The sequence below is a fragment of the Canis aureus genome, chromosome 19 (assembly GCF_053574225.1).
Source record: "Canis aureus isolate CA01 chromosome 19, VMU_Caureus_v.1.0, whole genome shotgun sequence".
Classification (NCBI taxonomy): Eukaryota; Metazoa; Chordata; class Mammalia; order Carnivora; family Canidae; genus Canis; species Canis aureus.
In genome coordinates, this window is record NC_135629.1 from 28,362,578 (window position 1) to 28,376,908 (window position 14,331).

At 40.6% G+C, this 14,331-nt stretch overlaps 1 protein-coding gene across 8 annotated transcripts in view; it reads right to left on the reverse strand.

Annotated features, from left to right (window-relative positions):
• The window catches only part of ATXN7 (ataxin 7), a 139,717-nt gene that overhangs the window by 47,137 nt on the left and 78,249 nt on the right, over window positions 1-14,331 (reverse strand). For 7 of the 8 annotated variants that reach the window (XM_077858217.1, XM_077858211.1, XM_077858215.1 and 4 more), the window contains one exon: window positions 3,120-3,224. In XM_077858217.1, coding sequence (XP_077714343.1) covers window positions 3,120-3,224 — 105 coding nt within the window. Of the gene's footprint in view, window positions 1-3,119; window positions 3,225-6,057; window positions 6,363-14,331 lie in introns of those variants that run through there. The other variant, XM_077858218.1, reaches the window with a different exon arrangement.

Genomic DNA, 14,331 nt, shown 5'->3' on the forward strand with positions numbered 1-14,331 from the left:
CCTCTCTTCCAACTCTTCTTTCAGCTTCCGTATTTCCCTGGCCACTAGAGGGACCAAGCCCCACCCCTCCTCACCCAGTGGCTTTATCAGTCCCATTCTAGCTCCTGCATAACCATAGAAGGCATGTGAGCACGTGAATCTTGCATTCACATCTTCTCATTTACACGTCTGAAGTGACCACCATTCCTTTCTCCTCCAACAAGTATCTTATTAGAAGATGGTGGGTAGACTAAGTACTAGAGAAAAACGGCAAAAATATGACTTTCTGGAACTCCCTCACCTCTGCCCCCAGTACACATTCTTAAAGAGAGTGAGAAAAAATCACCTCCGTAAGATGTGCTGGAACAACTGTGTGAAGTGCTTCTGGAAGAGGGGACCAAGGGAGGCCCCTTTCTGCCTGAGGGAGTCTTGGAAGAGTGAACACCTTTCAGTGGGCCTTGCCCCAAGCTGCAGCTGTTTACACACTGCCATTTGTTCTCCTGCTCCTTGTCGATCCATTCTGCCCACCACTCCTCCCTGAAGGATCACTAAGTCATCACTTAGAAAGAAACCTGCAGCAGGTTCCCACTGCCACATCAAGGCCAGGGGTCTCTAGTGGGCACTGAAGCTCTGAGAGCTAGTCCCAGCTGGTCTCGGCACACTGCTCATCCACATGTGGTAAAATCAGCTTTGGCCAATGGAGACTCCATGCAGTATATCCCAGACGGCATGGAATCTCCTGCCTCTGTGCTTGCTCACATCATTGCTATTGTCAACCTGAGGCCACACGGTGGTTCAGCGCACAAACTGTGAAGTTATATATGGCAGCCCTATCTAACCCCATCAAAACACTGCCCATTTTAGGGGATTATAGGTGATTTTTATTTTTTTTTATTTTTTTATTTTTTTAAATTTTTTAAATTTATTTATGATAGTCACACAGAGAGAGAGAGAGAGGCAGAGACACAGGCAGAGGGAGAAGCAGGCTCCATGCACCGGGAGCCCAATGTGGGATTCGATCCCGGGTCTCCAGGATCACGCCCTGGGCCAAAGGCAGGCGCTAAACCGCTGTGCCACCCAGGGATCCCTATAGGTGATTTTTAAAAAGTATTTTCTGCATCTTCCACATTGTACATGTATCACATACCTAAAAACTGAAAGATAACATTTGCACATGGGACAACAGATCCATTCTACTCTTTGGAATAGCCTAACCTTAAGGTAATGTTCTCTAAGAAGCCTTTTCATCAAGAAGCAATCTGTGTTCCTCCTTATTCTTAAGACACTGGACCGTTTTTTCACTTTAGACACAAATCTTTCTGTATCCACAGCTGTACTTTTTCTCCCTCTCTCATACCTATCATGCGTGAGGTGTTGTAGAAGGCACTTTACATGTTGTTTTCATTTAATGGTCACTGAGAACCTATGAAGTTGCTATTACCATTCGGACATTGTAACAAAGGAAGCTGAGGTTGGAAAACTTGCTTGGGGCAAACAACCAATTTATGGTTTTTGCAAGTTTAAATTTAAATCCAATCTAGTTTGGCTTCAAAATCTTGAACTCCAAAAAAATTTGGTAATTGATTAACTACTTTTTCCAATACTAACCTCTATGAGTCTTAATCAAAGAAGACAATATCTTATTCACCTTTGTACTCACTCTAGTGCCTACCCCAGGGCTTCACTCAGAATGAGAAACTCAAAAAACCTTTTTATGGTTACATAAAAAAATCTATTCCTTTGTGAAAACATGGTAGGACAATTGGTATGATGGCATGACTCTTAAAATGACTTTTGTCCCAATAGCAAGCCTTGCAGATTTTAGTCTTAAAATGCATCTCAAAGCTATGTTGTCTCCCCAGCTCTGGTGTCCCACCTTAGCCTTACTTAGTCTGTTTTCATGTCTTGCCTTTGAACTATTTTCCCTGCTTTTACTCTTCTCCTACAATTTACTCTCAGCAAATTAACCAGTAAGGTGGGCCTGTGTTACTTTCTTATATAATAAGCCCTACATTATATGCATCTTATATAAAGCCCCCAGGCTGCTTCTTACTCTGTCCTTCAAGGCCGTGCACAATCAAGGTCCCTGCCTACAAGGGCAGACTTCTCTAGTCTCTACTTCCCTTCACTATCCTCCATCTAGTGGTCAGCTATGCATCACTTCTTCCCTCTGTATAAGAAAGCTCTTATTCCAGACTGCCACATGGCTCCATCCCATCACTTAAAGCTCAGGTCACCAGGGTCACTTCCTCACTTCAGAAGCTTTGCTTAAACACTCTACCTATAGACGGATCTCATCATTCTGTCTCAAAGTTTGCATAGTACCGAGGACAACGAAGAAACAACTTACAGTTATTTAAAAAGTATGTCTAGTTAGTTTTGCCCACCTCTTAATCTAAACTATAAACTCCGAAGAGGTAAATAAGGATTATAGTATATATCCCCATGCCTGAAACAAGGTGTACACTCAAATACTTCTGAGCTGTAACTGAACCCAACTGGATATAAAACTATGTCTTTAGGTGGCATTATGACCATGCAAAACCATCTTATTTGGATTCTTCCATGATTAAACATCCAGACAGCAAGTGTGGAGCCTAGAAGCCCAGAGATGGTTCAGGGTTCATGAAATCCCTAAAGACACAATGCTTCATTTCTCAGTACATGTGAATTTTAATGGAGAAGATGTGACAGCTTCATCATATTCACAGATTAGAACATGATGTCAAGCTGGATTTCAAACTACTGCACTTGGACGTTTCAAAATCACATTTCTTTTTAAAAAGACATGTATCCATACTGTGTGTGCATGTATAATTTTACCATCTACTAAATTCACAACCATGAGGTGTAGAAGGAAATAAACCTTTCACTATACTGACTCAATATTTCAAAAGAGATTTTATAAAATACATTTTTCCCTGTCCAATTTCAATAAATTAGAAAATGCACATCACTTCCAATAAAATTCAGAAAATACCCAACATCTGACAGGCATTAACCCATTCAATGAATTAGAAAGCCTACCTCCTGACAGAGGGAGGGATATTATATTCTATCCCTGCTGTCACTGGCCTTCAGTTTAATCCTGCTTTACCTTTTACCCTCTAATAATGATTTCTGAATGGTTATGCACTTACCATAATGTGATTGAAATGCCTGCGGTTTGACAACCTGATTACAGTCGTTACACACCACCAAGTAGAAGTCATCGTGGGCTGGACACAGACCAAATATTGGCATGTCTGCAATAAAGAAAGAGCATCACTCACTCATCTGGTTCTGATTAATATGAAACCATTTAGGCTAGCAATACTTTCTAAAGGAGCTGCTTTAAGATGAAGTACACCAGTACAAATGTTACTCCAGTATCATTTAAAAGTAACTGATGTGGCACCATGACTATTAAGAGAGAAGTCAAATCAGGCTTACAGAATCACTGTTCAGAGAGTCAAAATAAAAGGCACCAAAAGTCATCAGTAAGAGGTGAAACAGACAAATCTATTAAAATGCAAACAATGCATACACTCACACAATAAAACAACTTTAGATAACTCCACCAAGGGTTATAGGGAAGAATCTGCAACCACATAAAATGCCTAGCAAGTTACAAAGCTGTATCATCTAATGATTTTATTTAACTATGCATTCTATTCCAGCCATTTGGTCTCTGAGTTCTATGGAAAATTTAAGAAAGGAAGCAGAGGTTTCACTAAAGAGTAAAATTGCTGGTTTGGTCAGTGTGTAATACAAAGAAATTTATTTTTATACTATTTTTTCAGGTCACAGGAACCTCTAGTCCTTTTGCTCACATACTGATGCTCCTGAATACATGGAACTTTGGTACAAACACAGCATTACATACATTAATCTCAGTTCAGTTACCAGAATAGGGCAAGATACAAGTTGGATTTTTTAGTTAGAAAGTTAAATTAATTAAAACACAAATGTGAAACTAAACTATCTGCATATATACAAAAACTGAAAGTGACTTGATATATGGTTAACTAAAAAGTCCTAACCATGAATAATTACTTATTACAACAATCTAGGTAGGGAATAGCACTAACATTTCAGATCCAGAATCTAATCTCTTAAATATTTCAAAAGTGGTGATTTTAAGGGTGCCTGGCTGGCTCAGTGAGTAGAGCATGGGACTCTTGATCTTGAGGTGGTGAGTTCAAGCCCCACACTGGGTTAAAAGATTCCTTTAAAAAAAAAGACAACTGCTGATTTTTTTTTTAATAAATTTTTTTTAAGATTTATTTATTTATGATAGAGAGAGAGAGAGAGAGAGAGAGGCAGAGACACAGGAGGAGGGAGAAGCAGGCTCCATGCTGGGAGTCTGACGTGGGACTCGATCCCGGGACTCCAGGATCACGCCTGGGCCAAAGGCAGGCGCCAAACCGCTGAGCCACCCAGGGATCCCCACAACTGCTGATTTTAAACAAGTATTGTGTACACTATTTAGAATATCTGCAATAAATGGATAATTAGCACATTTCAATTAGGCAAATAGTTGAGTACATCAAATACCAAGTTTGAAGGGGGAAAGAAGTCCTAAAACTAATTAGCTTCTGTTTTCCTTCCTGTAAGATTTAATTTCACACTTTCTCCAGCTTGGGTGATCATGGCAGGTTTACAGGAAAAAGAAAATACCCTGAGAAGATATAAAGTGATCATAGTCTCAAAAGTACTAAATTACTTATCTAATATCTACACACAAGATATAGCTCAGATTTTGTTTAAGCAGTTTCTATTACACTGAATTACACAGATCGCTAGCTATAAATCTGAAATATACCAGGGACCAACAAGATTCTGAGATGCAGTGGCAGCACTGAGCAGCTTCTAGGTGCTATTATCTCAATTCTTTTCTCACAACTACCTAGGTAGATACCATTACAACCCCACTCTAAAAAGAAGGAAACTGATTCACAGAGAGATGAAGTACTTTGTCTACGTCAGAAGCTGGGATGCCATTCTGACTCACAACAATGGCTTGGACCTGGTCCCTTGAAGATCAGAGGAACGTGATTTCTAGAAATTCCTTCCAGTTTCCACCTCCATTAAGTTGGAATGTCAGACCTGAACACCTTTGATAAACTGATTAGATAATGTAAGAAGCTTCTAGTAGACTGCTGACTTCTGTGACTAAGCTTAATAATTTAATGAAGAATAAGAACCAAACAATGTGCTATTTTCCTTGAAAGCATGCCCACATTGAGTTAATAATAGTACATGTGGGAGAAAAGGAAAGGTTATATCCATGCAATGATCAACATGTAATAAGCCATTTTCCATGGCTACAATTTGACATGATATTTCATTTTAAAAATAAAATTTAAGTAGTTTTCTTTTAAGTTCCATATACTCCTATGCTAAATGCCTCTAACACAAGACCAATTAAGAAAGAAAATCTGAATTACAGAACATAGCATTCATAATTAACAGTTGTAAAGTATGAAATGTCTATAAATATCAAGTTTCATTAATGAAATTGACTCAATTAATTTTATTAATTAAATGGTAGTTAAAATGGCATTAAATCAAGTGTGGTCTCAGTTTAGATTTAGGCAACTGCGATGTGCTGGTTTGTGTGGTTTCCCACAGCACTCAAAGTTAAGCAATGCTGTTTAAAATATATCACTTTGTCAGATACTAGCCCCCCAACCCCTTTATAAATAAAGCAATTTGAAAAAATTAAAAACTATACCAATCCTTTCAAGTAGTAGCAATTCAACTGGCTACAATAATGTTTATACAGAAAACTGTTCTTTTTTGAATCACAGATTCCTTTCTTCCTTTTGTGAGACTTAGAAACATTATTAAAAATAAGAAGGTAGGAATCATTCTGTAAGGGACCAGGAACATAGACTTCTGTAAAAACTTCAATTTCCTCAGTAACTTAAGATCATTTGCAATCGATGATGACAGTAATGAAGATAAAACAGTTGGCCTTTACTGAGAGACTGCTATGTACCAAAGGCCCCGTGCTAAGGACTTTTTATATGGTTTATCCTACAATATAATCTTCGTTTTACCCATGGAGACTTGAACTTGTTTACTATCACTCACCAAGAAAGCATAATCATGACTCAAACTCAGGTGTGCTCTTTCTGTGAAGTCAGTTCTTAATATCTCACCAGCACATCACACTCCCTAAAAAGCCTGCATAGGCAGGAACTCTCTCTCTCTCTCTCTCTCTCACACACACACACACACACACACACACACACACACTCTCTCTCTCTCTCTCCCTCCCTCCCTCTCTGGAAAGAATCATGGTACACACTTAAATCCAATTCATGCTACCCTAAGAAACTGAGTTCCAGTTATGAAAATCTAAAGCAACTTTAATTTTAGCTTTCTAAATTCTTTACTTTCAAGATATCCATATTTGGAAGTAAGCTAGAAGATACAAAATAATTTAAATAAAATGTCTTCAGGAGAAAAAAAAAAAAAGAGTTCTATATCCTTTTTCTGCACTGGGACATTCCAGAGGCCTTAGCAACAGGAACAGAATGTGGAATGTTGTGGCAACAGAGAAAATGAAATTTTTGTGAGAGACAGTATGTATGTTTCTGAATATTTTTAAAGAATGTTTATAATCAGCCCATCTACAAACTAACATATAAAACTTGTCCAAATGCAAGGAAGTAAAAGATTTAAATCAAAAAATGAAATAAGAGTTGATAAAAATGTTACTACTGAGTTTTTTTTAAAGTTAATAAAATACACTGTAAACATACAACTTAGACCATTATGTACTTCAAAATAATGAAAAGTTTTTAAATCGTACACCTGGCTCCCTGGACTCCAAAATAATTTGAAAGAATGGATTTTATTGTGTGTGAGCCCTAAATCTTTTTCAGGATTCAGGTCATTCCAATCTTCCAATTAGCAAGTAGCCCAGCACCCACATCTAGGCCATCATGTACTTTGTGGAGACCCCAGGCCAGCATACAAGGAAGGACTGGGTTTAAGCACATGGACACATGAGCACCTGTGCAGAACCTCCACAGACAAGTGTAGAATGAAGGCTCTCTACCTGAAATCAGATCCTAAACAGGAGGGAATGTATTCAGTTACTTTGGTGCTACTATCCCCAACTTGAGAACTGAGTTCAACAACAGAACGTGTGTGTTGTAAGCAAAAGCATCCCACCTTTGCAGCACCCTGGGTATCTCCCTTCTCCCATACTCCCCGATTTCTACATGCCAATGACTCCTACATTTCTATCTCTAGCCCCAGATGGTTCCTGAGCTCTGTCTACACTCACATATCCAACTGCCTACTAGACACTGCCATCTGGATGTCTTATATACATCTCAAAAGGATAAGCATGTCCAAGAGAACTCCACTTTCCACCCTGCCCTGTTCCCACCCCCTAAAACTTCCCCTCTCTTGGGTAAATGACTATTCATCTCCTTGATTCCTCAAACTAAAAATCCAGATGTCATCTCTTGATTCCTCTTTCCCTCTTCACATCCAGGCTTGGCTTTACCCTAAAATCTCTGTCCACTTCTCCCCATTATCTAAGCCACTGCTCTAGAGCCTCCCACCAGCACCTTGTTTCTAATGGACTATGGAGGTAGTCCATCTACCAGGTGGGTCTACAATCTCTTCCACGCAGCTGCCTAAGTGATTCTTTGAAGTCCTCCAACAGATCGTGTCACTACCATTAACATTTCTCCAGTGGCTTCCCACTCCTCTAGGAATAAAATCTCAGCCCTTACCACAGCCCCCAGGGCCCTGCCAAATATTCATCTACCTCTCTCTCACTCTCTGCTCCCTTATTCCTTCTCTGCTCCTCTCTCCTTGGCTCATTCTGCTCCAGGTACACTGTCCTCCATTCTCTCCTTAAACCAAGAAAGCTTTCTCAGCTAGTCTCTGCCCTTTCTCTTCATAAAATGCCAAGTACATTTGTACATTGTCAGGTCTGGTTCAGCTCTCTTCTCTTCAAAGAACTCTCCCACTAACCATTAGTTAGTTGCTCTCTATCACAAATAAGCAGAGGTGCTAACAGAGAGGATCCCTCCCTATCACTCTGAATCCAATGTGTTGATGGACAAGTTCTGTAAGCCCTTCAAACTTCAGTTTCTTCATGTGTCAAATGGTACTGATAAACAGTACCTAATTTACTGGGCACTTCATAGGATTGAAAGATTAAGAGTTAATACATGCAAAATCCTAGGAGACCTCCTTAGGCAGTGCTCATGTAACAGTCCCCTCCCCAGCCTGTGAGATAGGAGTCATGCACCCACACTATTGCTCAGGAAACAAGGCACAGACATTGAGACTTTACAAGCTCGTAAGTGGCAGAGTTGACATTTGAAGCCAGATGTGTGGGGCTCATGAGCCCAGGCAATTCCCAACAGTCTCTCAGAAACACTGCCTAAACCTGCCTCCTCCATGCTACACCCACTGCCAGTAGCCACGGTGGTAGCTTCCGCACACTAGGACAGATCTCCTAACAGAACCTGTTTCTTCCCTTTTCAGCCTCCTCTGCCCTACTGCCAAAGCCACAGACCTATAAAGCAAGAACACTAATCCTCTCCTCAAAGACCTTTGCTGGCTCCAAAACAGGGCTTGGAAAAAAAACAAACAAACAGGGGTTGGACCCCTGACCAACCTCTCCTTGACCAAGGGCCCTAGCATCTGGCTTCTCCCACCTCTCCGGTTTGAGTCAACCTGCTCTAGCCTTCTCAGAGCTAAAAGGGCCACTCCCCTGGCCTTCTCAGAGCCTGCCTTGTCTTCCTACAATCCCATCTGTTGCCCAGAACCGTTCCTAGAACATAGAAAGCTTTCCCCTCTTCTTCCTGGAACTCCTACTATTTATTATTTAATAAGAACAGTTTCACTGCCCTCTCTACTGTGCTCTTACTCATATCATTCATTATCCCATTGGAGTCCCTCCATCACTGATTTATGGATGGTAATTTACAAGCAGCCACCTCTGTAATCCTGCCTAACAGCAGACTCCTTCTTGCTTTCCCTAGCCCAGATCCTGAGAAGCAAGCTCTCACTGTGTGTTAGTGAAGTCATGACTGGCACTTGGAACTTGTCTGTAGCTTCCAGTTGCTCTTAGCATAAAAACTGGATCATGAGGCCTTAAACAGCCTTAACTTGCCTCTTTGCAGCTGGCCCCTCTGGCCTTTGATTTGTTCCTGGAGCACATCATGCTCTCTCCTGCCATAGCACCAGGTGCTTGCTGTTCCATCTGCCTGGAACCACCACCTTCTCCACATCTTTACCTGGCTTGGATGTCAGGTCTCAGCCTGGATGTCACTGTCACGGAGACTTGGCTAGGCAGGCCCTGTTATACGTTCCCAAAGCACTGACTTAGTTATTAGCCTTACCACAGCGAACTATGCTCAATTTGTAACGACCCATCTCATCGTGTGAACCTTAACCACCTCCCACTAGAAAAAGTTCTGTATTTGTCTGACTTCCTACTCTAGGGACAGTGCCTGACAATGCCTAAATTGACCAATAGGAAGCAGCAAATAAATGTGTCATATATTACCTGATGAACAATAAGTGAAGTATTAAAGTCCTTGGGGGGCCATCATAAGTCAAGGTTATAATTGTGCCTTTATGTCATTTAACGACAGAGTCATCCACTAGAATTGAGTATGCCATTTAGTGACACAAACATTTGAGGTGAGAAGGTTTCCCTTAAACATGTGATCAATCCCATTCCTGTGGGATGGGATGAACCAATTCATGTGTCAGGGTCTGATTCTCAGAATGAACAGCAGCAATTTCTCTTTTGCTGGTTTATCAATGCAGCAACTAAGAGCAGTTGTAGAGTCAGACTACTTGGACTCATGTCCTTATTCTTTTTCTTACCAGCTGTGTGATCGTGGTTACATTATTTAACCTCTTTGAACTTCAGTTTCCTCATTGGTAAAATACCGTTAACAGGACCTGTATTTCAAAGTGTTATTTTGAAGATTAAATGAATGAATCCATGGGGAGCACTCAGGGCTGAGCAGGTAGTAAACCTACTCAATAAATATGAGCAAAAAACCCCAAAACACAAAAATAAACATTTGCAGTGTCTGCTGCAAGGGCCCCAGCTCCCATTAATTAAACTCACAGAAGACTGATATATACACAGACAGGGACAATTTTACAATGCGAGCTGAGCACTCAAGTGGACTGATGCTCCTACTGCTGACCACACTCTACTCTCCGTAAGCAAGAAAGGCAGCGGGACAGCGGAGAGGGCTCACTGGCACTCCTCTCCCTGTGGAGGGTCAGGGCCCATGCTTCCGAGTTTAAGCTATGCCCCTGCAAGCCACAGAGAATCCAAGATAGTAAGTGAGGAAGCCACATTATAGAAAAAAATCACTCTGGCATAAGTGTGGATCAACTCAGGTGACAGCAAGGGGGTAGACAGATCGAGGACACTGGTCCCTAGGACTAATGCACAGAGTGAGACATGAAACACCTGTGCAATGAAAATGGGGGCAAACAGGCCAAAGACAAACTCTGGAGGACCCCGCCAAGCCCTCAGATTATAGGTGGAGTATAAGGCCAGGGGAGGAAGCCTAAGATGGCGCTGCACTTCCTTCCACACTGCAGCTAATGTGAACGCATAGACCCTGGTAGACACGGATGGAAGAACTTGGTGTGCAAAGGCAATAGAGCCCAGTGGCTAAAGGTACAGCCTCTGGAGCCACACTGGCTGCATTCAGATCCCAACCATGCTACCTACTAGCCTTTACTCAGTTCCCTCCTCTATACATGGGTAATTGTACCTACCTCATGGGTTGCTGAAGGGATAAGGAATACGAAATCCTATAACAGTGAAAAGTACTTTAAAATGTGAGCCACTTTTTATCCTCTTCCCTACCACTGCTCTCTGGCATTTGATCTAAATAGTAGCTATGCTCCCTTCACCTTTTCCAACCTTCACTCCCCTACAGCAACCAGTGATGTTTTTAAATCAAAATATCACCTAGTCTGACTTAACCCCTTAGTAGTTCTCCAATGTAGTCAGAATGAAAACCAATGCTTACAAGGCTCTGCTTGACCTCTGCAACCTCAAGACATAGTATTCACCCCACAATTTCCACTCCAGAATTCTAATCTCCTTGACAACTACACCAGCATGCCAATCACAGGGCCCTTGCTAATTCTGTTCCCTCAGTATGGAATGCTTTGCCTGGCTGGCTCCAGACCTGGCTCCAGGTCTCAGCTTACATTCCAACAGAAGGATCTTCCCTGACCACCCCCACTTAAAGCAGGCCTCTATCTCTTCAGATAATTCTTCTCTTCACTCATTAGTTATTTCTTATTTGTGCTTTGGCTCTTTCCCTAAGATGTAAGCTCCATGAAGGTAAGTGCCATATCTGCATAGCACAATGCCTAGCACACAGGTTCTCAAAAAAAGAACTTGAGAAAGCCCTCTGTATCAGACCTTCCGAGTTTAAATTGCAATGCCATCATCATTCACTAGGAGTGTGACCTTGGGCAAGTTCCCCTGCTTCAGTATTCTCATCCATAAAATGGAGATAATGCTAGCAGCTATCTTAATGGGTAGTTACAAGCGTAAAGTAAGGTAGTATGCAGAAAGCTCTTAGAACTGTCGGACATGTGCTAGGTCTGCTACTTTTACTGTCAGTGAATTACATTAGTCACTGCTTCCAATCTCTGCCATCAACAGCCAGCACCTCTTATAATACTATGTATTAAGTACTTACAAGTATCATGGCAAGTACTCTATATACATTAATGCATTCATTTACTCACTCATGTACTGAACCCCTACCCTGCCTATACACCATTCTGAGTACTAGGTAGGTACCAGAGAACAAAAATCACAACAACAAGAAACCCTAAGAAGCATTAATACATAAAACAAAAGTAATAAAAGTTTACACTTACTAAATGCTGCCGATGTTCCAAGTACAGCACTAAGTATTAAGTCATTTGATCTTCATAATACTACACCTACCTTTCACAGTAACAAAAGTATAAACTTTTGTTACTATATCCACACTTCACCAAAAAAGCAAGAAAGGCACAAGGTGATTACCTGCCTGAAGTGACAGCATCAGGAGGTGGAGGAGTTGGGATTTGAAGAAGGTGGCTTTCAAAAGTCCATGTCCTTCTCCACCTCAGTAAACAAGCTCTCCACTATCCAGTGCCCCCCTTACCCTTCAGGATCGCTCTACTCTTCTGCCTTGTTTAATCAAAGCCAACCAAGGCATTCTATCAGAAAGTAGACTGCTTCATCCACCTCTGGATGGTGTGCTCTCATCACTCCTTAAAGGCTTCCTTATATACCAGGACGCTCAGCCCTATTAGCTTCTGAAACACTTCTAAATAACCTGACCAACCTGGAAGGCTAGTCTGCACATACTAAACTTTTATTACAGTCAGCCCCAAATTGATTTCAAATGCTAACTCTTTTTTTTTAAGTTTGTTTATTTATTTATTTATTTATTTATTTATTTATTTATTTATTTATTTATTTATTTATTTATTTATTTATTTATGATAGACAGAGAGGCAGAGACACAGGAGGAGGGAAAAGCAGGCTCCATGCCGAGAGCCCGACGTGGGACTCGATCCGGGGACTCCAGGATCGCCCTCTGGGCCAAAGGCAGGTGCCAAATCACTGAGCCACCCAGGGATCACCCTCAAATGCTAACTCTTGATTCTAGAAATTTAAAAGTAATATCAATAACATAAAAAAGTGTTTGCTATTAAATGAGCTTTAATGTCTTAACTGGGAAAGGATAAAATAGAACTTTATTTCTACCCTCCACACACATTTCTCCTGAACTCCTATCATCTGCTCCAATAATTAAAGGCAATCAGACTTTCCTTTGACCATAAGATGTTACATAATGGAACTAACTAGGGACAAAATATCCAATCAATAGCCTGCTAAAATATATGTTGTTTGGGGCTCTATCTGAACTAAAGTAGTCAATAAAGATTGGATTAAAAAGAAAACTGACATATTTTAAGTCAAAGAGCAATTAACCAAACAGCAGAGGACCAAAGAGTTAGAGCAAAGAAAATAGTCCTAATATTTATGAATCACTAACCACCAGTGGCCAGCCTCACATTGACCCTCCCCAGAAAAGTCACAAGTGCTGATGTTGTCACTGCTTGTACCGAAATTGAGATACAGTGCCTGGAACAGAAAAGAAGAGGCAAATATCGAAATCCTAGGGAATCTGCATTAGGGAAGTCACATCAGGCTACAAGGGTGACCAACTGGGCAGTACACATGACAGGCTGTCTCATGTGTACCTTAAGCTACTCAAAATACTGTCAGTAAATTCTGACCTTTCAAATCAGAACCCAAGCCTGAAATGCCATGCATCCTAAATCTGGAAGTGCCTGCCAAAATCCTTACTGAATCTGATTTGCAACATTACCACTCAGCTAAGCTTGTAGCCTATGGGTGAGACATAGGCTAAAAGTCTACCACTTTGCTACTACTGTAACCTCAAGCAAGGAACTTAACCTCCTGACTTCCAATTTCTGGATTCGAAAAATGGTAAAAACAATGGTATCTATCTCAGTGGATTGTTGGACTGTATGAGATACTCCACTAAAAATGCTTAACTCTATTCTAAATACAGTAAGGAGAGTGTATATAAAGGATTCAATAAGAGTACTGTTAATTTTACCATCATTATTGTTAGGGTTACAGTTACAATTTCATGACTGAATTAAGAATACCCTTACCTCTTTTGTTCAAAAGGCAGTCAATACTGTAACACCACACCTGCCAGTATCTTGTAGGCAGAAAATCCATGGCTCTCATATAACTAAGTACAACTTTAACTATAAAATGGCACTGCCTACTGACCTATCTCTGTTCTTAAATGATCAGCCTTCTACAGACCATACCCTGGGACATAAAACAAACCTCAATAAATTTTAAAGAACTGAAATCACACCACTTATGTTCTCTGTCCATGACAGTATCAAATTAGAAATCAGCAAGAGGAAGATAACATGAAAAATTCCCAACACATGGAAACTAAAAAGATATTTCAAATAATCCATAATCAAACAATGTAGTTATATTAACAGGCCAAGGAAGAAAAATCATACCATCATAAATGATGCAGGAAAAAGTATTTAGGATAAACAACCACCACCTCCACAAAGCCAGGAAAAGAAACTGCTTTAACTTGACAAAGAATATTTACAAAAACACCTACAACTAATATCACACTTAATGAATGAAGAAAGATTATATGCTTTCCTCCTAAGCTCAGAAACAAGGATATCCACTCGCACCATTGTCATTTAGCATAATAGTGGAAGTTCTAGCCAGAGAAATAAGGCAAGAAAAGGAATTAAAAGACAAAC